This window comes from Hippichthys cyanospilos, chromosome 13 (genome assembly GCF_059441005.1).
Source record: "Hippichthys cyanospilos isolate Australia breed blue-spotted pipefish chromosome 13, RoL_Hcya_1.0, whole genome shotgun sequence".
NCBI classification, from domain to species: Eukaryota; Metazoa; Chordata; class Actinopteri; order Syngnathiformes; family Syngnathidae; genus Hippichthys; species Hippichthys cyanospilos.
In genome coordinates, this window is record NC_142381.1 from 12,275,198 (window position 1) to 12,301,965 (window position 26,768).

Consider the following 26,768-nt stretch of genomic DNA (forward strand, 5'->3'; position numbering starts at 1 on the left):
TAGTTTGATTCGAAATAAAATAGGTGTAATAAACTAAAATAAAACGTAAATAACATTAGACACGAATCAAAAGTCTCACATTTAATTCTGCAATCAGATATACATTCAAAAAGCACAGTTTCATTTAAACATTTATTGCTTGTCAACAAGATATCAGCGCTTAAGTGAGCAATTTTAAACCAGTAACCTACTATCGGGTAACACGTTTAAACATTTCTAGTTGTACTCGATTTCCAGGTTGCTTCTGTCGTAAACAGCTATTGGAGTTCATACAGCAAATCTTGAACGGTGAACACCAGCTCCTGGAATGTGGGTCTCTCGTCGGCCTTCTAAAATATATAAAACAATAAAAGTAAGTATCCAAAACACATTACGTGATGTTAAAAAAAAAAAGAAATAGTCAAGCACGGGACCACAGTCACAATCCAACGTTTGAGATGTGAACTTACGTCAAGCCAGCACGACGCCATGATGCTGTACACCTTCTCACATGCCATCTGAGGACGGTACAGTCTGAGACCTCGGGACACCTGAGCCACAATTTCGTTGTTGTTCAGACGGTCATATGGGAGCCTCCCCAGAGTGTACACCTCCCACATCAGGACTCCTGGAAACACGTGGACACATAACCTCAACTTATGAATCCACGCGTGTGTCAATGAAAGGACTTTTGGATGATAAAATCACACACCGAAAGCCCAAATGTCAGACTTGCTGCTGAATCTGCAATAGAGGAGAACTTCCGGGGGCGACCATCGGACGGGGAACTTTGAACCAGCAGAACTTGTGTACTCATCGTCTAGAACGTACCTGGAGATGTTTAAACTGTTTATTAAAATTCAGCGGAGTCTTCATATTCATATTCATCCATCTCCTAATATCACGTTACCTTTACAGAAAGTTAGAAACAAATTTAGAGACATCCAAATCAAGAGAGAATTATATATACTATATATATTTTTTTTACATTGGTTCACAAAATCATCTTCTGGCCTGGATTATACCTCCTTGTGGGCTGGGGCCGGCCCGCGGGCCGTACTTTGGTTGTAAAATAGAAGTTTTTGCTAGCCCGACCCTACCTCGACAAGCCAAAGTCCGCCACTTTGACTGTTCCGTTGCCGTCCACCAAGCAGTTCCTGGCAGCCTGGAAGACACATTTGATGAAAAATGGTCCAACGAAGCGAGTCACATGACGCAAATCGTGTCCTCTTACCAGATCTCTATGGATGAACTGCTTGGACTCCAGGTACGCCATTCCCTCAGAAACGTCCTTGCACATCTCTAGGAGCTGCACGGAGGTTTGCTGCTGCGTGATGCCCTCCCTGAGGTAAGTGAGCAAGCAGCCCTTGGAGAGGAACTCTGTGACAATGTAGATGCTGCTCTGCTTGGTGCACACGCCGTACAGCTGCACCAGGTTCTCGTGGTGGAGCATCCTAGTTTGGAATAGGGGGCTCGTGATCAACACATACCATATCACGTATCGCCGATCCATCACGCTTACATCATGATTTTGGCTTCTTCTATGAAGTCGTCTTCTGACATAGCCCCGGCTTTAATCATCTTGATAGCCACGTCGTGTTGACCCTTCCATTTTCCGTACTGCACCACGCCAAACTGACCGGTTCCGAGGATCCGAATGAAAGTGAGGCAGGAGGGGTCGATTTCCCACATGCCTGTGGCGCACAAACACGCGTGTCTTCTTTTGCTTGAGTTTTAATGTTAATGCAATCATATCATCAATTTCTACATAAATATTTCTAGTATATTACCAGGTTGTGGGGTAAGTTGAATTGAGTAAAATTTGATCCAAGTCGAACAGCAATTTGAGTTTAAACTATTGTCTGTTGATTTCTAGCTGTTCCCGCATATTTGACTTTCAGCAAAATGGTAGTATCTCGGTTTTTCATTTTGAGAATCTGGTCACTTTACCTTTTACAAACGTTGAACCAATTTCAATTGACGGCATTGCAGGAGTACCTCAGTATGACTTACCATAGCCGAGACCAGCTGTGGATGGAGGCCGTGCCCGGTTGGACACAATATATTTCAACCTGCTAAACATGCCTAGAGACGGACAGAAAATGACAAAGGTGACTGATGTAATATTTGGCAGCTCCATGTAGTGAACCTGCGGCATTGTGCTGGTGGTAGTTGATGAGCTCAGGAATGGTATTGAAGTTGTGCTTCTCAGCCAAGTAGAAGTGTCCCTGCGGAGTGGTGCAGATGTTGTAATGTTTGCAGCTGCCACCAGCCTCTCTGCGGAAGGGAAGAAGGAAATGATCACTCGACGCGTGAGGTTATGCAGTATTATCATTATCCGCAGAGCAGATGGCGTCAGGGAGATTAGAGTGGAGTTTTGCATAGACGTTTGACATGTGACTTGATCACTGTTTCTGTTGTACTTCTTCATTTGAGGTACGTCCGGAGGGTGCGTAATATTTTGCTGTGAATAGCGCAGTGTGGGTCAGAGTGAAACTCACCCCCCTCCTTTGCTGAACAGAGACACGGTGTACTTCCCTGGCTTGCTGGAGTCTCGCACTAGGAAGCCTCCGTCTTTGTTCTGAAAAGTCAGCGCGACACAAATTTATCGAATTTTACAAACAACTTTGAGTATGCCTTTGTACTTATGTTTAGAAAGGTATTGCATGATTTATTTCTGTGTATATTATTATGTATATTACTTTTTATTCGTATTGTTTCTTTTTTAATAGAAATGACTGGTTATGTTAAAAAAATTGCCCACATTAAATGAAATTGTGTAGTGTTTTTCATGAATTATGTTTTGTTTGTTCATTATGCATATTTTAGGTTGATTTCACCGTATGTTATTTTCAGTTATTCTATTTTTTTATTTTGTGTTTTCCATGTATTATATATTTTTTAGTTTACTCCTTTGTTAGCAATGTTTTTATTTGTTAAACTGTACTTCTTTTCATTTAAGCGTTCTATTTTTCGTTTTTGTTCAGTGTTTTTGCATGTATTGTTTTTTATATTTTTGCATCGATTTCTGTTGTTAGTTTTCTTGTTTATCCGTTTTTATTCATGTATCTCTTTATGTGTTTAAGTAAAACCCTCAATACACACTTAATGCACTAAACAAAAGCATAAACATTTTTCCTCACACTTCTTTCTGTTTAAATACTCTCAAATAATCCGTGAAAAGCAAGGCCATAAAAAATGAACCAAGTTACAGCCAGACAATATGTTTTAAGAGGGAGGGTGAGGGAAGCCCTGACCACCAACATCTGGGTCTGTTTCTAAAAATAAACATACAATGATCGCCTAATTTTGGGAATCAACCCTTTACGTTTACAATTCTCAAGCACTGGGCTGAATGTTTTTTGCTGGCTTATAGTATGAGACTCACCTCAGCCTTCAGTAGCGTCTCTGCCTGGCTGCGATTTGTATTCTTGCAGTACCAACTTTGAAAAGGAAAAAAAAAAGAAAAAAATACACGTCTGAAATAAATGATGAATTGAGAGCATACTCATGTTGATACTCACTCATATCTGTCCAAGCCGTGTCCAACTTCTACCACGTAGTTACTGGGTATGTAACCCTCATTTCTACGACAGAAAGCAACATTTTTAACCCAGTTATTGGTAAGGTTTCAAGCCTTCAGGGATGGTCTCACCCACCCGTATTTGTCTTTCGCTCGCCACCAGTTGAGATCGGACATGTCCAAGATGACATACTCCTCGTCCTTCTTCAGCTCTAGGTCGTGAGACATCATGGCGGGGTGGTCGTACTGAGCTACGACGCTCATCCCCGCACCCGGCTCATTGGTTTCAGGAAGCTGCGGAGGTAACCGTCGGCTGAGCTTCTCCTTGCAAACACACAACAACAACAACAACAACTTGAAGGCAATATATCCTTTTACCTATTTGCTTCTTTTAACTTCATTTGCTAACTGGAGGGGGATTTTTCACTGACTCCTTGTCAGTTACAGTATGCATTCTGTCTTTAACATTTTTTTTCCATTCAAGATGCAGAGTTTTTATTTTTGTTTTGTTTTGTATTTTTTTTTTCTTAGTATGCTTGGTGGTCAAGACCAGCAACATTTTTTCAGTGATGTACCCCCTGTGAAATATGTTTTCAGCCAGGTACACTTTAATCAGTGCAAAGTATTTTTGAGTTAAAAAAAAAAATACAACAAAAAAAAAACACTTAAAACATATAACATCTACGTTACATAGAACATATACCATATAACATATTTTTTTTAAATTTCCTCAGGTTTCATTCAAGGTCACTATCGTTAGATGTTCTTAAGACATTCTGAAATTGTCTCAATTGTTTTTGGTGTCATTTTACAACACTTCTTAAGAACAATTGCAAACTTCAAGGAACCTCAAGTTGAATCTCTGATGTGAACGTATTGACGACTTTCGTGGACACTCATCTTGCGTTTCAGTGGGCTAAGGACTTTAGTGAGTAACTTTCTACTTTCACGTATTTTTACAAAGAAACAGCAATTGTGTGTTTACCTCTGAAGGAGTTGGGGGCAGAGGTTTGCGGGATCCTTTCCGGGACATGAAGCCTATTGGGAAAAAGATGTTTAGTAGGGCGCTTCCCAATCTTAATTGATCTGGTTAGGATCATATGGCAAATTAAAAAAAAAAACGCAGAAGTGAAATAGTGACATAATCGCCTCATTTGAGTAAAATTTTTGTGGCTGATCCTCACCATTCCTGCTATCAAGAACTTTGCATCCCATCGCCTGCTTAACTTCCTGCTGGCAACACAGCCACATGCCATCGATCCAGAAGCACGGGTGATATTTTTGCATCAAGTCCTTGTTGGTCTGTACCACTACACACACAACATTTGCATTAACACAAGCTTCCGCTGCAAAGTGATAATAATGCTGATAATATCACTTTGCGCGCTGACATTCTTTCAGCTTCTTTATCCACTGAGCCCGAACTTCCTCTGTTTTTGCGAAGATGTACAGCGGCCCCTCGTCGTAAATGACCTTTAGAAGAGGGGGAAAAAGTTGTCATTTTGTTTTTCACAAATGCTTTTTCACACGCTAGTTTCCTGTGTGGTAATACTTGAGTAGCCCCGCATAGACCTGCAACCACCAGAAAAGCCCCCTTAACTAGTCTGCGTCTTTCACTTCCAGTTGCACAGTATTCACAACTAAGCAGGGCGCTGTCGGTAACCATGGCGATTTTCTTCGATCTCAGCATATTTGTGAACTCTACCTGGAATGCGTACATGCGCTCCTGTGGGCTGTTGGACTCCGTCTGCACCGTTTCTACACACCTGATCTTCTCCAAGTCCACCGAGCCCCTCAAGCCTTTTCGCTTCTGCGCCACAGATGGGGAAAAACAATGCTATTTTTATTTTGTTAAGATGTGAGCAGTGTTGAAATTATATAGATGTTCTGTTTTCTGGCAACAAGTGGAGACACAATTTATTTTTTTTTCAGCCATCTAGTGCATAAATGTCACCAATGACAACAACAGAGCCTGAGCTGAACTTTTTTTTTTTCGCTGAAAAGTGGCTCCAAGATGTGCAAGACGTGGCTTGAAGCACACTTAAATGTGGTGCAAGATTTACTGCTCATGTCCTAGCAGACGAAACTGGTGCATTTGATCCAAAATTTTTCAGTCACCTTTTATATGATAGGTATGAAAAGAGCGCATGAATGTAGCGCAATTTATGGCTAAAAAACAAGCTAGTCGAGAAGCAATAGCTGATTGGCCTCTTGCTAAGTGGCGAGACAAACTGCAGGAACAGTGTAAGCTCTATGTAATAATTTTCTCCTTGCCTTTCAAAAAGCGAAGCAAGCGTGTCTGAGGATATTTTTTTGTTTACTGAAGCGGCTTGGACTGCTGCGACTGTGTATGATTCTCGCAAGGGTGTGAATGAGATGGTTTACGTTGTCACTCTACAGTGACGGAGAATTTACCTCTGACTTTCTTGGACTAATTAAGCTGGTTCCTGAAGGAACCACGCAAACTATAACTGGTGGACTTATGACATTTTTGGGAGACGCAGGCTTGAATAATGCGACGTCGCTTAATGCAGGAGCGGCACTGAGAATGACATTAAGGACATTGATTTATGGCCACCTGTGTGTGTTTTCATATATATATATATATATATATATATATATATATATATATATATATATATATATATATATATATATATATATATATATATATATATATATATATATATATATATATATATATATATATATTTTTTTTTTTTTTTTTTTTTTTTTTTTTTTTTTTCTTTTCCCCAGACTATAAGCCGCACCGGTCCATAAGCAATGTGTATGTATGTATATACACTTAGAACATTTCTTAATAACATTTATAACCTCGAGTATTTACTTACTCCTTTGTCGATGTCATAGTAGGAGAGTTTGTCCCGTGTGAGGATGAACCATCTCTCCTTGTAATTCAGCGGTGATGTTTTTCTCCTCTGCTGCGAGCGCTTTATAAAAATGTCTTCCAAAATGCTGTCACCCATGGTTCACACGTGGTTAATCTACAATGAAACACCAACAGATCGATTTTGAGAATGTGCAAGTTGATTGAAAGTGGCCACTGTAGTACATTAATCTGTAATTTGTTGTGTATATTCGGTGTAACGGTTAATCAGATACTGGGAACTGGGCTTTTTATCACGGAGTCAATGTGAGCACTTCCTTGTGTGGCACGCTCATCTGTGCGGTCAGCTTACCACAAGCCATGCAAACACACAGCAACACGTTTCTTTTAGCGATCATCAAGATACATTAGCGACTATTCAAATTATACATATCTTTTATGGTCTTTATTATTTGCTGTTGATGCTTTGGCAAATGTGTATGAAAAGAACTAGAATTGGAATATTGTACTAGAATATTAGAAAGTGTATAATAAAAAGGTAAACAAAGTACTCATTCAACTTCTTTCATTTGGTAAAAGTAAAATAGAAGTTCTCAAATAAAGGTCCACATGCAACAACAGGTCCACAAGCTGTAACTGGAGGAACTGCAAAAAAACAAAACAAAAAAAACAAAAACAAAAACAGTAAAACTAATCTAAATCTAATTACTCTGCCATTCCTCATTGGCATATTAAAAGCTTCAATGTGACATCTTTCCAAAAAGACTGAACATATTTTTTTAATATTAATGTATGACTTTTTTCCTTTAAACTTTAACTTTAACATTATAACGGCTGTAGCTATTAAATAGTTTTAGCATAAATTATTCTGACGATTATTCCATTGATTCATCTGGTAAAATGTTGTTTTAAACGTTTTACATGTTTTGTTGTTTATTCTGTGTTGTTTACTGATAATAAATATTTAAGGCGTTTTCCCAAGTAAAAACACACAGTATGTTTGCAATGTCTTGTTTTCATTAAAGGTTAAGTAAAATTAACCTGTATTTTGTTTTCATGAAGAACAAATATATAAATATACATACAGTACATACAGACATACAGGCAGATACTATAGATAGATAGATAGATAGATAGATAGATAGATAGATAGATAGATAGATAGATAGATAGATAGATAGATAGATAGATAGATAGATAGATAGATAGATAGATAGATAGATAGATAGATAGATAGATAGATAGATAGATAGATTAATTATTTAATCAGATCGGTTTTAAATTAATTAAATTTGACAGCTACAAACATAGACATATACAGTATTGGGAAAGTATAACTTTATTCAAAATATGTTTTCCTATTCCTTGAGTCGAAAACAGTGAATTTATTCTCGTAGAAATTCAGATTTTTTTTTTTTAAATAGGCAACTTTTTTGTTTCTATGGCAGCTTATTGTATTCCACATATTTAAAAGCAAAAGATGCAACAGGCAAAAGCAAATATATATATATATATATATATATATATATATATATATATATATATATATATATATATATATATATATATATATATATATATATATATATATATATATATATATACACGCATTTAAAATGAGTTACAAACAAAAGAGTATATAGAATTATATAAAAGCAGCTTACTAAAATTACCCACAAAATGGCCACAACAATATTTTGGAGAACACAATTTTGATGAAAGACCTTGATTTAACAGAAAACAGCCTGGTTTTCAATCTGGATTTTATGAGCATGAATTGACACTAGGAGGTAACTTCACCTGTGTAGGCATCTTTGCATGGAGCAAAATTGCCTCTTCACCGTCTTTTCTTTGGCAGGTGTAGGATGCAAGGGAGCCGGCCGTTAGGAATTGAGTAAAGCACCACAATAGGTTTTATTGTGTTTCTCTATGTTGTGTATTTTAAAAATATATGAACAGCAGTTGACTCACAGCGCCTCCAAAAATGCAGACAGACTGATGGGGAAGTTGCATCAGGCTTGCAGGGCAGCCATATTGTTTGTCACCCTGCTTAGCTTCAACACAGATCTGATTGGTCACAATTGGTGTTATCAAAGTAATGGCAGTTATGACAGCTTTTCATTCACAAGCACACTATGTAGTTCCCCCTTGCGACACTTTCTTGGTACCTTCTTGCTTAATTGGGCATTTTCCCTCCAACCTGTACACCACAGGCCATTTTCAGTTTGTCTTTAAGGGCCATGCTAACCTTTCAAAATAAAATGATGAACAAGTGTGCAACAGCAAAGACCTTTGTATGTGCAATTTGATATTCACAATTCCAACTATTTATTTTCTCTCCTATGGATCCAATTTATGACTACACATTAAAAAGCTCACCGGTTCATCTATCTCGGTGCTTTCTCTTATACCATTACCAAGGTTTCTTCATTGTTAGAACACCTGCACAAGTACAAGGCAATGGTATTTCACATAACAGGCTCAAACCGTCCAACAAACATAGAAACTCAATGACTCTACAGTTCGGCCTTTAACAAAAAGCAAATACAAAACTTGACAGTCTTCACTTCAGTCAGCCAAACTAAGTTGATGAGTTTAAGAGCAAATAAAACAAAAATACACCACAATGCATAGTGTATGTTTCCACAGCACGGACTGCAATAAGCAATCATGTCCACCGGGAGTATACACATAAAACAGTGTTTACTGTATATGTTCACTTGGGGGCATACACACATCATTGTGATTCAGACACATTTACTGTATCTCTGTTTTTTTTTTTTCTTTTTTAAATTTCTTCACATCTAACATGAATTTCTTGGCTCAGAGCCAATCAAAATGTCACTTTGCACTCTGCCCATTGGGTGGTTGAATTCTGTCACCTCCCAGGCATGCTTTTCTCAATTATGTGCAAGCGATTTATTCAATCAAATCGTATTTAAAAAGCAAGATAACGCAACGATGTCTCAACACATAATTCAACATTGTGCAACTGCATTGTGTTCGTACAATGAATGCGTTGAGAAAGATGGTGTACAGTATGAATCTCAGTTCATGAAACTGTGGCTCTGAAACACAACACAAACAATGAAATCCCAGCCTTGCTGACTATTGTCAGTGAGTAGAAATTTTTGCTCAGTGAAATACATCAAGGAACACTTTCTAAGAGTCGTTGCTGCGTACTAATGCTCTAGTGCTAAGCCACTTATTCCACTTTTTTAAAGCAGGAACGTCTGCTTGCTCCGTATTTTGACCATGTTTACATTTCCGTGCTCACACTTATATGGCAGTTTTAACATTTGTCAGAAATTTGAGTATTAAACTGGGTATGAGTTTTTAACATGTGAGGATAGAGAGTCCAACTTCTTCATGACAACCAATGGTGTCAAAGCCATGTCTGATAGTATAGTAAAACTGATAAAGAAGTATTGTTTACAATCATACTTAGATCTTTGAATATTGGTAAGCTCGTCTGAATTCAAATGGGGTAATCATTCTGTTACTTGCACTTTTTTCCCCAACATTCCCTGTGAGGTTTTTTTTTTTTTTTTTTTAATGGCCGTACACTGTTTTAGCAGTATAATTTGCAGTATGAACCAAGGGTTCTTAACTTTCATCGTTCCTATTGTTGCAAAGGTTTGATCCATTTCATAGAAAATAAGAATTGCTAGCTATGACATCTGTTAGCCAAAGTAGTACTCTTTTGTATACTCTTTTGTATAGTATACTCTTTTGTGTACTGTTTTTGATTATAAAAGTTATTTATGGGGAAGGCATTCATTGATTGTTTTACATTTGTTAGACTTTGGCAAAACATACACGCCTGTACAAGATAATATTATTCCCTTGTTGTTCAGCCGGAACCTTTCATTTCTGATGCTTCCTGACTGATACAGTAAGTGTGCGGTCAGCGTGTGTGTGCGTTGGTGTGCATATTAATGAAATTATTCCATCAAAGAGCAAAACGTGTAAATGTCAAACTTGTGTAAAATGAAACAAAGTACAGAATATTATAGCTACATACATTGAAGAAAATCTATGTATATTTAATTCCATTATTTACACCCAAGGTAGCAGATAATGTAGATTGAATGGAATTGAAAAAAGCATGTGACATACCCTGGCATCAGACGAGCAAATGGCGAAATTGTGGCTTAAAAGTGGTGGCGTGGCGCTTTAACCTTCCAGATAAAATGTGTCTCGTCTGTGATGCGAGAAGAAAATAAAACACTCACAGAGGAACTCACACTCACTTCCCCATTTCTCCTCTCTCTCTCTCTATCTCTCTTACTGCTCATTTTCATATCAGCCTTCAGGACCGTTTGGGGTGAAGAGGGAAAGACAGGGCTAAAGATTAACACATATTTACATTCCTTCATAGTTTCCACTAGATAGTGGACTGTAAGTGTTTATTGAATGCATTTAGAAATACTTTCAAAATATAAAAAAATTGGGACTATACGTTTTATTGTCGTATACATCAATTCAATAAATGATTGAATAATTTGCATCATACACTATTAGTCTAAAAAAATATTTCGTGTTCATCGTGCATTTTTACAACGCGTGTCTGAACATGTAGTCCTCCTTGTTAATTTTGTCCGTTAGAGGGCAGTGTGCGCATATACCGCTACGCTGCACTAAAAAGAAATGCTTCCGGTTCCGGCCTTCCTCTTTTGCTCTGCATTGGGACGCAAACATGGTACGAAATGAACACTTAAATACACTTGGAACAATCGACGATAATCTAAAGTTAAATAAGCCATCGATGCAGTTTGATCGTTCACATGAGCGTATCTGCTTTCTATACACGCTTCAATGTCACTATTGGTCACGTATGTTGTGTTTTTGGACGAAAACAGGTCCTCTGACGATGCTACGTCTTGGCTAGTTGCTAACAGTTTTTACGATATGTCAGCCAGTCTGGTGTTTGATGTGTTTTTATTGCACTATCTGAAATTAATTACATTTTTGTCTGACCGACAATATATGAATGGGATTCAAGTGAGTCGTATTTGGGGTTCGGTGTTTCGTTGCACCGTGTGGTCCTATGACGCTAATCGCGATCTTGTCAAACTTGTCGATGGTTAACCGCCTGATAGGTTTGCTTTAACAAGTTAACATTTCATGGAGAACTTGTGTGTGCACATGACTGGTGGTGTCACATTGCTGACTGTCGCGCTGTCCCCAGGTGAACGTCCCGAAGACACGCAGGACCTACTGCAAGAAGTGCAAGAAGCACCAACCCCACAAAGTCACCCAGTACAAGAAGGGCAAGGATTCCCTCTATGCTCAGGGTAAGTGTCTTTTTGGCCGTATAATTTGTGCTTTGGTACATTTGGAATACCATTTGTTATGCATACATTTACCGCTCATTTTCAAAACACTCAGCTATACGTGTCCAAACTCTAGTCCTCGAGGTCCTACAGCCTACGTTTTCTGGCTCTTATTAGCAAGCTCTCAGGAGCTTAAAAATGACCCCAATCATTTGAATTGTGTGTTTGAGAGCGAGAAGGTTTGAAAACATGCAGGATACCTGTGGATAAACGTGATGTTGAGAACGAACATGAAACTCAAGAAAGCCACATTCGTTGTCTTAGCTTGACAAATACCCTTCTAATTTTTCTAGTTATGTCATCCTCATTTTAGCTGCACACCTGGAGGTCACGATCCAGCGTGCGCACACACCATAAATAATTTATCAAACTACCACTAGTTTTAGCAGATGTGATGTTTGGTGTCCAAATGGGGATGTGTAAAATTGCCATGTTTGTCCCCGAAGAAATTATTACTTTTTACTTTTGTCAAGATGCTACTATTATCTCTTCCTCAAACCGTAACTGCTAGTATAATAACACATCCATTCACTGTGGTGAAAGATCACCATAGTGATGTCTGCAATGCCTGGAGTTAAACTTTTTTTCCCCCTCATGTGATAGCTAATGTATGAGGTCCTCGATTTACTACCAAGTTGCATCTCTATTTGGGCTGCACATCATGTATTTGTTCGTAAATCAGTAGGTTTTGCTTATCTGATACTAATCTATGCTACCGGTGTGTAGTATACTTTTTTAGTACCAAGTGTTATGGTAAAAGGAAACCTCTAGAGGGACATTATAGTTCACACTTTCACTCATCTTTCAAGGCTGACAGAATAGTGTGTGCTATGTCTGTAAATATGGGTGATATTATGTGAAAGATTGATTTCAGTTCCTGACTTTAAATTGCATGTAGGTAATATCTGTGTTGTAAGTGTGAAAACACTGACATCCAAATGTCACAGTTGTCACTACAGTGCTCAATTGGCTTATTCTAGGTAAGCATTAGTCAAGGGTGTCAGCTACCCTTCATAAAAAAACATTTGATGAGAATTTTATTACTTATTGTTATTACTGGTTTAAAGGGGCACAGTCTAAGATTTAGACCGATTTTCATTATGGACAGCTGGAGGTGCTGCATTACCATTATCTGTAGCTAAAACAAATATGGCAACCTCTGGAGAAGTGCCCCCCAATTTAATGATAACTACACTTATAATATTTAAAACATACTGCTAGTTGTTAAGAACACATTTATTTGCAAGCTTTTTAAATTTATAACAATTTAATTGTAACCCTAACCCAGTGTCCCTTTAAAAGATAAGAATTCTTGTCCATGGCACTGACAGATTTAAAAAGAGGTACAAAAAGACAGCGTGGGGGTGTATTTTTGGGACTGCAATCGGATAGTTGATGGTGTTTAAAATGCTATGTGTGAATGTCCCACAGGTAAGAGGAGATACGACAGGAAGCAGAGCGGCTACGGTGGTCAGACCAAGCCCATCTTCCGTAAAAAGGTGAGTTCAACCTCATTGATGGCTAAAGCCTGGATTTTGTGCATGTATAAACCCGCTTGCACTCCACTGACTTTGTGCAGGCTAAGACAACAAAGAAGATTGTGCTGAGGCTCGAGTGCATGGAGGCCAACTGCAGGTCCAAGAGAATGCTGGCCATCAAGCGATGCAAGCACTTTGAGTTGGGCGGCGACAAGAAGAGAAAGGTAAGAGCCACGCGAGGTGCTTTGCTTGTTGAGTTTGTGGGATCGGCTTCTTTATACACTTAAATAGGAGCTTCCAAACTCAATGATTGTTTGTGATTGCACACACTGATTTTTGCGATTGTGCTAAATGGAAACATTTAAAGAGACCAGTCACATGTGCGCTAAAGCAACAAACAAAAGTAGTGATGTGTTTGCTCTTAAATGCCTCACGGACTGCAGTTAACGATTACTAAACAGATTAATCTAGCAGTTTTTGTCTATGAATGAGTCAGGTTTGAGCAGAAAATAAATTATGACTATTAATTTACTGGTTTAGTTCCTAACAAAGGCAACAACGTTGACAACCGTTGTCCGAGGCCAACTTCAAAATTAACCTTATCTTTCTAAATAACAGATGCAAACAAATTCCTTGGCACACTGTTATTTTGAAGGTGTGCCTTGCATTTGTTGCCAGTATTTAGCAAGGGCTTCCGCTTTAAACATGAGTTAGCAGATGAAACAAAACTATTTACAATTGAGAAGCTGGCGTTTTGATCATTTGGACAAATTGAAATGGAGAAAAGTTATTTCAGTGATTTGATTATCGAATAATTTGGTAATCAAACGTGTTGATGAATCAACTTGTCTTGTAGTGTGCTAAGTTATTTGGCGTGTTGATATTCAGTGGTTTCACAATGTGTCTGTGTCACAAATGAATCTTTGGAATCAACTCTGTCATCCCATTGATTACTTTGAGGAATTGAAGTTTAAATGACAAAATGTGGGAATTTGCTTGAATTTGCGTGTGTGCAAGAACTGATTTGTCACAACTATTTGGTTGCCTGATTGTGGGGGTACTCAAGTCTTAATGATGTAAAAATAAGTTAGCATTATTTGAAGAATGTACTTTCTAAAAATAAAACTTTGCACAAGGGCTAAAGTACAAAAGTGAGTGAGAACGTGGAATTGAAAGCTGAATTACTCACGTTTTTAAAAAATAAGAGGCTAAATAAAGGTTTGTTGTACCTCACTGTCCAAAGGTCGAAAGAGGGATGACTAGTGTGTATGTCAAAGTTTCTTTTTTTTTTTTTTTGCCACAATCCCACTCATGCTTGTTTCCTTCCACAGGGCCAGGTCATCCAGTTCTAAGCTGTGGACTACTCTTCTGGGTCAACTTGTCACAGTTTTCAATAAATGTGTTTGAGTTTACCACACCTCTTCAGTCATTTTTACTGTGCCTGTTGTGATGCTCAATACAGAAACCATTGCTTTAGAGAAGGATCTGCTTTTCGGAACAATGCGTCTTTATAGAATCTTTTTCCATGGCTGCTGCTGGGCGTGATGACCAGCAGAGCAGTGCCTGAAGGGTTAATGGAAACCTGCTGTCCCGTCTGAACACCAAATTCATTGTACTGGGGCAGAATCTGGGTAATGTTGCAAAGCGGTGTGCACATCTTCCAGCCAGGAACTTCTTGTAAGGAGAACCTCCGCGGGCCTCCTATCTCCATCGTATTGAGCACCGCTATGGCGAGCCGCCCGTCGGACAGAGGCTTCTCCCACACCTCAAAATGGGCCCCCTGAAGAACAAATAGCGTTGGAAACAGTGTAAAATTCCACCGCGTGTTGTGTTTAGGGACCTACTTTGGCGGTGCGGTAAGCCTGCTTGCCCAGCTCATCCTGGTTAATGGCAACAATGTGGCGGTTCTGCAGCAGCTCCTTAGCATGACGACAGATTGACCTTAGGTCATTGGACATGAGCAGTGGGGCCGCCATGACGGCCCACAGCGCCATCTGGGACTCCTGCTGATCCCGACTGAGGCCAAAATTCCCGATCACCAGCTAGAGACCAGAGAAATGCACGTCTTAGGAGATCGCTCGCAGGCTTGACTCAAAAGGATCATACCATATCTGGATCGTTCCAGCCCCCGGGTCCAGCTGAAGGGACAATGATGTCCTGGTGAGAAGCTGTCCAGTCCAAGATGGACTTCACACTGCTCCATGAGTCGTAGACATCTTCAAAGTTGCGCCAATGGTTGCACGTTTCTGCAATAGCGTTGTAGTTGGGCTGGAAGGAAGTCGGGTGGGGGGGGCACAAAGGTTACAACTTGAAATACATCTCTGAATTTGAGATCACGTTACCTTTTGGTAAGGCCACTCGTACAAAGGCCACTCACAGGAATATATGATGGCTCTTCCGGTTCTGTTCAATGCTTTGGACATGTTCACATAGCCTGAAGAAAATCAGAGGAGAAGCAAAGTTAAAAGAGAACGCAAAAAAGTGTTCCCGTCTCATGGATTTAAATTAAAAAAATCGCTGATAAATCGGAAACCTTCTAAAAGGACCCCTGATATGTGTTCATGTAACCCCAAGTCTGCTTGTTTCCCAACAGTGAGGGCCTTCAAGGTCTTCTCTGAAGGCATAAACACCCTTTAAAACTTTGTATACATTTGTAAAATATTGTATGAATCTATTACCAACATAGTTTTCTCTTCACCTAATAGCAGTTGTCTGTGTGGCCTACTTATTTTAATAAGTATTTTGTCCAATCACATTTTGGCTTCTTTGTATGGCTATGACTAGCTTAAAATTCAATGGGTCCATTATTTTTTTTTTTATTTCGCCACTATTACAGCTGCCCAGAATAAAACAAAATTGACTAGCAACTATTTTTCTTCTTGTATTTGGCCCCACAAATGTACACAAGACCAAGGAAAATGATGCCGAAAATGGACAAAATGGTCATTTCAAGCGAATAGCAGGACAACATGTTTACTTACCTTCCTCAAGCAAAGCGGCATCCATGGAGCAGCCGTCAAACTTGAGCAGGTCGACTCGCCATTCAGCAAAAGTCTGGGCGTCCGTTTCGTAGTGGCCCAAGCTGCCAGGGTATCCGGCACAGGTGGTCGCACCAACATCTGCGTAAATTCCCAACTTCAAACCCTTGGAGTGCACCTGGAAACAAAGCTTTCATTTTCAGACTTAAGAGTCTCCAGGAGATGGCAGTGTTGCAATAACGATATACGTAGAGGTCTAGCTCTAGTTCATGGCTTTGTCTGAGAGTCTCATCACATCACAGGCCATATACAGTTACAAATGTAACCTACATATGTATGGCTAGAACAGATGCCACTGAACAATTTGAGTGATTGATGGAAAAAAAAAAACATTTATAAATAACTTTAATTGTTACACCTTGAAAAGCATTTACAAAATTAGGAACAACAATGCAATGTGTATAGTTTTCAAAAGGGTTAAAGAGCACTCACGTAGTCGGCCAATTTTTTTATTCCTCCCGGGAACCTGCGGGGGTCCGCTTGCAGGCGACCTTCGGCATCTCGACTCTGATCCATCCAGCAGTCGTCAATGCAGACATACTGGTAGCCGGCCTCCAGCCAACCTTCTGTTGCCATGACGTCTGCCATCTGCATATACAGACGTTCACTAGGAAACACAACGGATGTTTGACTTTAAGTACTGAATGTTCAAGGTTCTGTTTTTTGTTTGTTTGTTTGTTTGTTTGTTTTTTTGGGGGGGGGTCACGAGAGAGACGCTATCGAATCACATAAGTGACCCAAAAAATTAGTAACCACAAATCAAGTAGTCTTGTTTGCTTTGATTGGGATTAGATACCTACCGCAGATCCTTCATAGTCATATAGTTTGTCATGTAGAACCAGTTTCCGTGGTGTAGTGTTACCCCTGATTTCGCTAAATCTTACACACTGCGCATTTTATCAGTATGCAATAGACCCCTCACAGTCATCGATGAGAAAATCAACTTTATATACGTCACCAACCGTTTCCGTAGTGTAGTGGTTATCACGTTCGCCTCACACGCGAAAGGTCCCCGGTTCGAAACCGGGCGGAAACATTCCACTTTTTTTTTTTAGCCTACCACCCAGCACACTTTTTAAACGTGACTCATTTCGGAATTGTCCTTAATTAAATCCACAGATACACTGTTTCCGTAGTGTAGTGGTTATCACGTTCGCCTCACACGCGAAAGGTCCCCGGTTCGAAACCGGGCGGAAACAATTTTCCGTTTTCTTGCTATTACCTGAAGCGTTTAAAAACTTTACCCGACTGAAACAGCATTAGGTGTTTGCTATCTCATCGCCTCACTCTCGAAAATTCTCCGGTTTTAAACCGACCGGAAAGATCTTTAATTTTATGGTTATCGGATGCATTTGGGAAGTATAGGAGTATTAAATCACACGAGTCTAACCCATGTGTCCGAAACGTATACATCAGTTTCCGTAGTGTAGTGGTTATCACGTTCGCCTAACACGCGAAAGGTCCCCGGTTCGAAACCGGGCGGAAACATGTTTAGTTATTTTTTTTAAATTCAATTGTGGTTGCAGATTGTTTTAAATATCTATACATGGTGAGGAAAACACACACACACACACACACACACACACACACAACAAGATGACTTGTGGCTCATACTTCGAGGTGTGAGATTCTAGGTGCAAATGCTGCAGGAGTGCATTTTATTGGTCAAATCAATATTAAATACAAAGGGAGAACTTGTAGAGGTAAGCCGCATCTACTTGTGAACAAATTTCGCTTTTTGCAACTCCACCATCTACTTCAATAACATGCAAAATATAAAATTGGTCTATTAGATCAGACAGCGTAGTGAGAACACGATAAATTGCATCTTACATATTGCGCCTTTAATCACTACTTTATACACCAATAATAATATTAAAAATAAAACACCAAATCCAAACGTAAATTTTGTTGTAAAGTTAAAGATGATATAACAGTTTCCGTAGTGTAGTGGTTATCACGTTCGCCTCACACGCGAAAGGTCCCCGGTTCGAAACCGGGCGGAAACAACTTTTTATTTAGTCGTAGTTGCATGTTTATTTAAATAAACACATAAGTAACTATAAAGGGTGACAATCAATATTCATTTTCTTTGCTCTTTCCAACTGTTTTACCTTATGCAGTTATCCGGATCCGCGTCGCAGTCGATGTTACACATGAACCTCTCCCAGTGCAACCAGCCCATTATAGGAGTCCTTGCAAGGCCATTGTCGAGAGCTCTGGCGCGGCAATACAAACCCACGACAACCAACATCCACGCGCCGGCCGTCAGGGACATATTTAATTTTTATTTCTCCAACAGAGCGTTACATTCACCGACTGTTTCTGTTTTGTTTACTTTATGCTTGATACTTTTCCCGCCTTTCTCGCTTGATTGACATGAACCTTATCCAATGAAATTACTTCTTTTTTTTTTTTTAAATATCCAGTGACGTTTCAGCTACGGTTTCAACCAGGAAGTGTGTAGATCAGTGTTGAGTTCATGGCCCCGGAAATTACCCTCCCAATATTTCACAAACCTGTATTTAAAATGTTGAATGTAATTTCTTTCCATGACCAAGATTAAAATTCAATTCACTTAAACTCATGTATTTCAATGCAGTTATTTCGCGTACGTTTTCTCCATTTAAACGACTACCCCCAGACAAGGAAACGATGGTTTGGTTTATTTCCATTATTTCCATTATTTCCATTACCCGCAAACAAATGACTTTTTCATCACGGACGTTAAATGAAATACACATTGTTTTGTTAATTTGACACCATGCTATGAAAGCAAATGAATAGAAGGTGCTTTTTGTCTAGTGAAACTGCCTCCCCTTTCACAGACTCCCGCGGAGAGATAAACGAGTTATGCGAGTGCAACAGGACAGCTGCTGCTTTGATTATTTGCTAATTGTTGCTGGCGCGTCGGCGTAATTTATTAAACAAAAATGCAGGCTGCGTAAACACTGCCGCCAGGTCGACACTAATTCTCATTCGACATTAGGAAGGGAAAATATATTAAAAAAATAATAAATAAATAAAATCCATGAAGACTGTTCTACTGCAAGACAAGTCTATGAATATGAGTATAATATAATCTGACTGGTAAACTTCCCCACATAATGTTGGTGGAGGTGTTAAGTGAAGGCCCGCGTTCGAAAAGTATCCCTTCTACTTAAAGAAAAGAAAGTAATTGATTCCCCATAAAGGTGCATAAGGTTACCCCAAATTATTTTACACTTACATGGCATCCTTCCTGACTTTATGCAAAAAAAAAAGCACCAAATGTGACATTTCAGCAAAATGTCATGTGACCAGAGGCCTCAGCCAGGGACAGGCCTGATGCAAACAATTTGTCACTTGCCGTAGTTCACAAGAGATCCGGTGAGTGAAGGCGTCCAGGCTCTAAATGTCAGATTTCAATTTGACACACTGGCCTCTTCATGATGGATGGATGCGCCTTTTAGATGTGTTGTTTTGTAAAAAGCAAAACAAGAGTTTTGTTTGTTTTCCCTAACCACGCTGCACTGCTGTTAATTGAGAGCGGTGACAGATTGCTTTGCTTCGTCTGCCCTCAGGACTCCGACAGTCATCCATTGCCTTCCCTTTTCTTGGGCACCGTCCCATAATTGAAAAGGGACGTCACGGCTGGCTTGTCTCGGCAACTTTTACAGGAGGCTTTGCAATTTTGTGATCTATCGTGACAGACGTTAATGTAGCTTTTCTGTAAATACATCAGCCGACATGATAAAGCTTGCGAACCATCCATCCATCTCATTTCTAAACTGCTCTTTTTTCCTCATTAGGTTGGCAGAGTGAGCTGGAAGCCGTCCAGATTCCATTGGAGCAAAATGCTGGGTACACCCTGGAATAGTTGTCAACCAATCACATGTGTATATATATCAATTTTTGTAGATATGCATCTATTATTTCAATAATAACCTGTCAATTATGTTGTGTATGTTTTATAAACAAAGTTTTGATTTCCATCCCTTTATTCTAAATATGTTTTTTTTTTTTACAAATATAGTTCACAAAATGCTATATATATATATATATATATATATATATATATATATATATATATATATATATATATATATATATATATATATATATATATATATATATATGTATAGACTGCAATAGCTTTGGTCATGCAAAAGAACAATTTAGTTCTTTTATTCTCGCATATACAGTAGTATCCGGTTATTTTAGATTAGATTTTTTCTTCTTATTATTTCAGATTACAAGCAATAATGTCGTGCTGCTGCTCATTACTTCATAGCATACATCGTTTTATTGCCGTGTTCGGTGATGAAAATCATCAACGAGCCCAGAAGGGAGCACGTAATCCACTCAGGTTCTTCTCTGATGATGCACAAAGCAGTAAAAGCAAGGAAAACTTCACTTTTCACACCTTCCCCTTGTGGATTTTTAAACTGCAAATTCTCTGTGTTAATATTCGGTGACATCACGTTTGACCTTAATTGAAAAAAAAAAAAGCACACGTGTAAGCAATAAAATGGAACTTCTTTGTGAATTTCAAAAGGCTTCCACACACCCAAAAAAGAAGAAGAAAGCATTCTAAGATGCAGGATTTTATGAACTGCATCACCATGGTAACGAGGCATCTCATATCCCATGATAGCAATTCCATGTTGCTCCACACATACACCCGACTGTTTACAGACCTGAGGGCCCCTGTTCGTTACTCTGTTACATTTGAAGCCAGTGGCAAAGGAATAATTAGGTTGAAGCCATGAAAAGAATCTGGAATTTAGTGCAGCCCTGATTATGTTTTCAGCCCCAAATGAACAACAAATATATCACATCCTTTTTTTCTAAATATATGGTGTGTACACATACATATGTATATGCACAAGAATTAATTAATTCTATTTGTGGCCACATGGGAGCAGTGAAGCACATGCTGTATCCAAAGCTGGCACATTAGCAGTTGAAGTAATTGTGATGAATGTGTGAACAAATGATGCAAGTCAGAGGTATAAGTCATGTTTTGTTGAATACAATATTTGTAGAATTTTGTAGTTGCCAGCGTTTTAACTTTTTACTTCCAAACGTCATCTCCACTTCAAGAAAATTATTTAATATTATCGGCCTTTTAAAATTAATGTTAAGTACAACTAGTACAACTTTATGTAAAAAATACTACTATGATTATAGGGCAAAACGGTTGAAATCACTAACCTGTATGAGGGCTAATGTATGCTAAATATGTAATCACGTGCTGGCGTATTTGGTTAAATGTGTCTAAATTGTATTTGTAAAACAAATTGTTGCTGAGCTCGAACGTACTTAAAAAATGCTTTTAATTCGGGAATTTGAAAACTTCTATCTTGCATTTCCTGGCCAATAGAATCAGGGATAGCTTGTCCATTTACTGTGCACTCAAGAGTGCATGGAAATGCACCCCAGAATGCTTCATTCGCAAGCAATTTCATTACATAAATGATATTTAAAAACAAAAACAAAAACGGAAGAGTAAAATGACTCAGGCAGGATAGACACATTTACTGACGAGACATTTTATATTTCTTTTTTGAGTACTTGGGAGGGAGATAATTTTGAGTTGGTATTAGTAAAAGCTTAGTTACAACCCCCGTAGTGTGAAACTAGCCAGAATTATATAGCGTTTTTTGTTCATTATTTTGTTACGTGATGGAAGCTGAACCAGTGAGAGGGCGTTGGGATTTCAAGGTGGTGAGAGATGAATTTAAAATCTGATCTGATGAATGTTACATTCTGCCATTTTAGAGAGCTCGCATTCGCTCTGTTCTCGACGGTAGTTTACAGAACAGAAATTCCTGCCATCAAAGAAAAGGATGAGTTTGTCATCCTTGAGACTGTTTGCCTCTGGCTGTTTATTCACTCATCTCAGCACAAGAGGGTCAACAACAGGAAGATAAGAAAGTCAACCAAGTTACACATATTGGTCACGCTACAATTCGAGACAAGATTTTGTTTTATTGATGCACTGGTGTCTAAAGTGGAAAGCTGCAATGGGTCGATTCCTATTGATTTCTTTCCAACCTTCATGCAAATTTCAGCATGCTAATACATTAAACAAAAAGGCTGTGAGACAGGAGAGCCAGGGGTCCAAGGACTTCTTTTTAGCAGCTCTTGTATGTGAGAGGTGAAGCGGGTCATTCTGAAACTAATTTAGTGTGAGGAAAAAGCGGAGGAAGCGGACTGACAGGGTCTTGGAGGTTCGGCTTTGTTTTTAACCTGCCTACTACCCAGCATAAAAAAAAACAAAAAAAAACAAGCACCCTGAAGATGGAAAGCCTAACCTTAAGGAGCATCACAATTCATTTTCATGCTGTCTGGCATTCTCGGGAATACGTGGTATTTAAAGGAGTGGCTTTTTATTTATTCATTTTAAATGCAAACCCTGTTTAATTAGTGCCGACTGACCTTTTTGACTGTCACAGCTTGTGTCACCATTTCTTAATAGGAATCAACTCAGATATTTTTGTGCTGAATTAATAGCGTGTCCTCCAATATTGCGAGTTTGACCTCAAACTTTAATGCCTGAACTCCATAGAATGGTGATTCAAAATCGAAACATATATATATATATATATATATATATATATATATATATATATATATATATATATATATATATATATATATATATATATATATATATATATATATATATATATATAAATATATATATATATATATATATATACACAATTGGAAAAAAAGTACAGCAAAAATTAAGTTAGCTCCAAATGTATTTGTGGTTTGTTGGAAGCAGATTTTTCCTCGATATTGTTAATGATCTTTTAAGTATTGAAAATCAATTGAATTGTTTTTCAATGACATATAATATAATATATTTGTCTTCAGCTCAGTAAGCTGCAAAGTTCGATTACGTTAATGATAGCAAAATGTTTTGAACTGATTCATCTTTGTCTCATTATTTTTGCACCCTCCCAAAACTGCATTTTTACATGGAAGTGTCGATCTTTTATATCCACATTAGTTTTTAATCCAGCCATGATTTAAAAAAATTTTTTTGAACTATAAGCTACAACTCTGTGGTCAGAAAACAAAGACACTCCTGGGGTGAGAGGGAGAACAGTTTCCAAGTATCTTCGGAAGTCCTGTTGTGACTGATCCATTCCTCCTTGGTCAACCTGAGAATCAATCAAAAAATCTTTAGACTTTTCTGCAGATTTTGCTGTTTTTAACTCTAGCAAACTCAGCTGGGAGACATCTTGAAGTGTGAGGTGCGCATACACAAGCCAGGCAAGCTGTGCAGGAGGATGTTCTGGAAGTTTTAGCGGAGAATTAGTCATTGTTCAACATCCGGCACACATCGCGCATGCATGCGTACGTGCCGCCATAGTCTCCTGGGGGAACCCATTAATACCCTCTTGGCTCGTCTCTACCAGCCCAACCGCGGCGCTGAGTCGGAGCGTCAAGGCGAGAAGACAGCTCTCGTGGGCATTAGGCTCACTACAACTCGCGTGTGTGATGGACAGGGGAGACTGGCAGGTGGAGAAAAGCCTATGTTTACCGAAATAGCAGCAAGAGCTGATGCTTAGAAACTGGGAGAACAGTGTCAAGGATGTCAAGAAAGAAGCAACACTATGCCGTAATAATAATAATTCCTGATTTATGAATTAACCTGCAGACTTTTTACTTGGTAGCGAGCAAACAATGAGAAAAAAAAAGCATTAAAGTGGTGGCTTGTAACTTGAAAATCTCGAGTTATAGGTCTTGAGTAAAGGTACCACTATATTCATGGACCAGCCTAGGTACCTCTTGTGTTAGCATGAACATATTTATGCTAAATGTGTGTAATGTTTAAACCAATTTGCTACGGAAATACATATACAGTGTTACGATTAATCCGTTCCGCGTTTGGGCTCGTAAGACAAATTCACCGTATGGTGGGCAATTCAAACCTATGTTAAATAGTTAATGCGTTTAGAACCCCAGGTAAAAACAACATGGTACCGAAAATTGGTACCAAAATACTATAGTAAGTGCTACGTATATGTAATATGCATGTATACAATCAGAAAACATAAATAAATAAATCAAAATAAAAAATATAGAAAGGATTTATTCACCTTTGAGTGGCGCTTGTTATGCCCATATTCCCTCGTAAGGGTAGCCTAGGCTAGGCTAGCTTCATATTTCTTCATTATCTCCAGATTCATTTCCACATACATCATCTTCTTATTTCTCTCTTTGAGATCACTAGCAATATTGGCACCCATGGCTAACCCATTCAAGTTTGAATTAAGTACTAAAATGCACTATAAGAACGGTTTTGTAACCGTTCGCAAAAGAACAAAGCTTAGAATGAATATCTAACGAAATGAATGCCAATTCATACGTAGTAGCTACATATGGATTTTGAATCTTGTAATTTTTTGTTTCATCTGTTGGTGCATAGTCCAAAAAGCCTAACTGCGGCCTGACCAGCAATGTAGTGCTTCTCTCAGATGTCCAAATTAGAGAGAACGTTGTAGTACAGAAAGGGTTTAGTGAAAAGGAATCCATGTATGGATTACTTTCTCAATTTATTTAATGGTTGAAACAGGGAATTTGATCTGAAAGCTTTCAGTACATGTTTTTTGTTTGTTTTTTTATTTATTTGTATTTTTTATTTAATTAATTTTTTTGGAGGAGTCATTTAAGACATTATAATCAATGATGTTAATTCTCACTGTCATTTTATGTAACAAATTACAATTTGTGTCATTTTAATTGGTTTGACAATTGACAATGTCCACATTTACATTTGGTTTATCAATGAACTGTTTTTTTAACCATGGTTACAGTGTTTTTTGTGTCAATGGCGTGCTTATCTTGGGGAGGTCTCTTTGGTATTATTCCAGCAAGCGCTGACTAAAAACATACCTTGAATGCCAGGCCGCTGGTTGTTAATGTCTTTCTGCATGGTTGCTTTTCCTTGTGTGTCATAATTGACTTCAATTCCTTTCATTAGCCTAATGCGACTTTGTTGGACACAGTAGGGCTGAGTAGATGTTTCTTTTTAATTAAAAAGCATAATTCTTTTGAGGTTTTTTTTTTGCATTATACAAAACAACAGTTATTTTCTTTGTCTTTGAGATGAAAATAATATTTTTTTTTTAGTATTTGGGATGAAATAAATTATTTTTTTCAATGAAGTTTTGTCCTTCTCATACAGTTTCGATGCACAAATATCAACGTCACTCAAGATACACCAACGTTTAGAATACTAATGTAACCGTATTGTGTAATAAAATATACACCAGGGCATCTGTTATTGCCCTTTGTTAAAATAGCTGAGACATGTTTGCGTCTTCAAAAGGCCACAAAGGGACGAGAGGAGAAACCACAGGGGAGCGGAAATACGCAAGGGCTCTATCAAAGCATGTGACATTGCATTTGAAGATGCCACACGATGAGACAAACCTCGTAAACATGAGCGTGTGATTTTATGTGCTGATGTGCATGGAAGAGCAAGCGTTATTGATCGGGTGGTCTTTAAGGCGGCTTTGGGCTCTGGCACCACATTGATGTTTAGTCGGGAGTCGGAGGGAAGGGGGCTTATGTTGATTGCCCCCCAGGGACGTGAGAAGGACACAGTTTGGACACGATGACCCGCATGCATAAGAAACTCGGCTGAATCTTTTTTCCTTTTTGGACACTTTTTTTTTTTTACTACGAGCATTTATATGTAAAACATTTTTATGACATATCTCCCTGGTTTTTATTCGGTTTGAATATTGCAATGCAAATGACCTCACTGCTCATTAACTTTAGGCCCGAGTGATATATGTCGTCCACATCTGACTTGGGATGTGTCGCACAGGCCTGTTAATATCAAGACTCGGCACAATAATTATTTAATGTTCTCATTTGGTTCCATTGGGGGATCATGGATCAGATGGTATTTATTTAAGTCATCACAGTCTCAGGAGGTTGTGCGTAATTTAGCAAGTGGATGTCAAGGTCCCCGCGTTATTGGAATCCATCACTCAACCGGCAATATATAAGATCTGACAGGATACGCTGATTTCCGGCCAAGGCGATGGCTTGGAAATCAAGTTGCCTGCAAAAGCGGTCATGGTAGGCTGCTGGATTTGGAAAAGCTTCTTATGTTGTCACCAATCTGCTCTTATGGTCATCATGATTGAAGAAGCTCTCGACTCTGAAGGCAGTATGTGATTGTACGAAAGGGATGCTGCGCTCCAAAAACAGTTGGGTCAAAAGTAACCCAAATTGGGTCAAAACAGGAACCAACTCATGTTTTGAGGTATTTGTTTAACCCAAAACGTTGGGTTAAAGGAGTTAAAAAGGGATTGCTATGGGGGGGGGGGGGGGGGGGGTTGTTTTATGAGTTATTTATTTAACCCAAATATTTTAATATTTTTTTGGTCAACCAAAAAATTGGATCGTTCTTGGGGGGGGTTCATTTTAATTATTAATAGTAAATTCACTGATCATGGCCCTACTTATAAAAAAACATATTGCGCCATAAATTAAGCAGAAATTTGTTGAATATGACATCGATCCAATTACTAGTAACACATGACAAGAATG

At 38.6% G+C, this 26,768-nt stretch overlaps 3 protein-coding genes and 4 non-coding genes across 12 annotated transcripts; 5 read left to right on the forward strand and 2 right to left on the reverse strand.

Annotated features, from left to right (window-relative positions):
• Positions 1-66: 66 nt before the first annotated feature.
• btk (Bruton tyrosine kinase) lies at positions 67-11,189 on the reverse strand. 6 transcript variants are annotated; one of them, XM_088430857.1, is made up of 18 exons: positions 10,470-11,189; positions 6,355-6,507; positions 5,208-5,312; positions 4,894-4,975; positions 4,687-4,812; positions 4,488-4,540; positions 3,639-3,826; positions 3,504-3,566; positions 3,368-3,422; positions 2,481-2,560; positions 2,129-2,256; positions 1,993-2,064; positions 1,502-1,673; positions 1,214-1,433; positions 1,080-1,144; positions 692-810; positions 450-607; positions 67-329 (listed from the first exon to the last, which is right to left on the reverse strand). In XM_088430857.1, the coding sequence occupies exons 2-18, from the start codon at positions 6,487-6,489 to the stop codon at positions 258-260; spliced, it is 1,893 nt and encodes a 630-aa protein (XP_088286983.1). In that variant the 5' UTR covers positions 6,490-6,507; positions 10,470-11,189; the 3' UTR covers positions 67-257. The 6 variants fall into 6 exon arrangements, with proteins under 6 accessions (XP_088286983.1, XP_088286982.1, XP_088286979.1 ...); XM_088430856.1 differs by having other exon boundaries at positions 3,368-3,458; XM_088430853.1 differs by having other exon boundaries at positions 1,080-1,433; positions 3,368-3,458; positions 3,639-3,796.
• rpl36a (ribosomal protein L36A) lies at positions 11,004-14,576 on the forward strand. The gene is made up of 5 exons (XM_088430863.1): positions 11,004-11,052; positions 11,542-11,647; positions 13,118-13,185; positions 13,266-13,388; positions 14,496-14,576. The coding sequence occupies exons 1-5, from the start codon at positions 11,050-11,052 to the stop codon at positions 14,514-14,516; spliced, it is 321 nt and encodes a 106-aa protein (XP_088286989.1). The 5' UTR covers positions 11,004-11,049; the 3' UTR covers positions 14,517-14,576.
• gla (galactosidase, alpha) lies at positions 11,275-18,529 on the reverse strand. Its single transcript, XM_088430862.1, has 7 exons — positions 18,317-18,529; positions 16,635-16,809; positions 16,146-16,320; positions 15,507-15,598; positions 15,271-15,432; positions 15,009-15,206; positions 11,275-14,944 (listed from the first exon to the last, which is right to left on the reverse strand). Exons 1-7 carry the CDS (start codon positions 18,478-18,480, stop codon positions 14,618-14,620), a joined length of 1,293 nt encoding a protein of 430 aa, XP_088286988.1. The 5' UTR covers positions 18,481-18,529; the 3' UTR covers positions 11,275-14,617.
• trnav-cac (transfer RNA valine (anticodon CAC)) lies at positions 17,166-17,238 on the forward strand. The gene has a single exon. It is a non-coding gene; the product is annotated as a tRNA-Val (tRNA).
• Positions 17,329-17,401, forward strand: trnav-cac (transfer RNA valine (anticodon CAC)). The gene has a single exon. It is a non-coding gene; the product is annotated as a tRNA-Val (tRNA).
• Positions 17,618-17,690, forward strand: trnav-aac (transfer RNA valine (anticodon AAC)). Its single transcript has one exon. It is a non-coding gene; the product is annotated as a tRNA-Val (tRNA).
• On the forward strand, positions 18,139-18,211 carry trnav-cac (transfer RNA valine (anticodon CAC)). The gene has a single exon. It is a non-coding gene; the product is annotated as a tRNA-Val (tRNA).
• Positions 18,530-26,768: the final 8,239 nt, after the last annotated feature.

Excerpts from the sequence above, each read along its gene's own strand:
- btk (XM_088430852.1), bottom strand. The coding sequence starts at position 6,489 with ATGGGTGACAGCATTTTGGAAGACATTTTTATAAAGCGCTCGCAGCAG. Across the intron at positions 4,976-5,207 it reads AGCGCATGTACGCATTCCAG|GTCATTTACGACGAGGGGCC; the intron begins GTAGAGTTCACA and ends CCTCTTCTAAAG. Across the intron at positions 608-691 it reads GTCTGACATTTGGGCTTTCG|GAGTCCTGATGTGGGAGGTG; the intron begins GTGTGTGATTTT and ends ACGTGTTTCCAG.
- rpl36a (XM_088430863.1), top strand. Across the intron at positions 11,648-13,117 it reads GGATTCCCTCTATGCTCAGG|GTAAGAGGAGATACGACAGG; the intron begins GTAAGTGTCTTT and ends AATGTCCCACAG. Across the intron at positions 13,186-13,265 it reads AGCCCATCTTCCGTAAAAAG|GCTAAGACAACAAAGAAGAT; the intron begins GTGAGTTCAACC and ends GACTTTGTGCAG.
- gla (XM_088430862.1), bottom strand. The coding sequence starts at position 18,480 with ATGTCCCTGACGGCCGGCGCGTGGATGTTGGTTGTCGTGGGTTTGTAT. Across the intron at positions 16,321-16,634 it reads TAAAAAAATTGGCCGACTAC|GTGCACTCCAAGGGTTTGAA; the intron begins GTGAGTGCTCTT and ends CTTTGTTTCCAG. Across the intron at positions 15,207-15,270 it reads GCTGGAACGATCCAGATATG|CTGGTGATCGGGAATTTTGG; the intron begins GTATGATCCTTT and ends TCTGGTCTCTAG.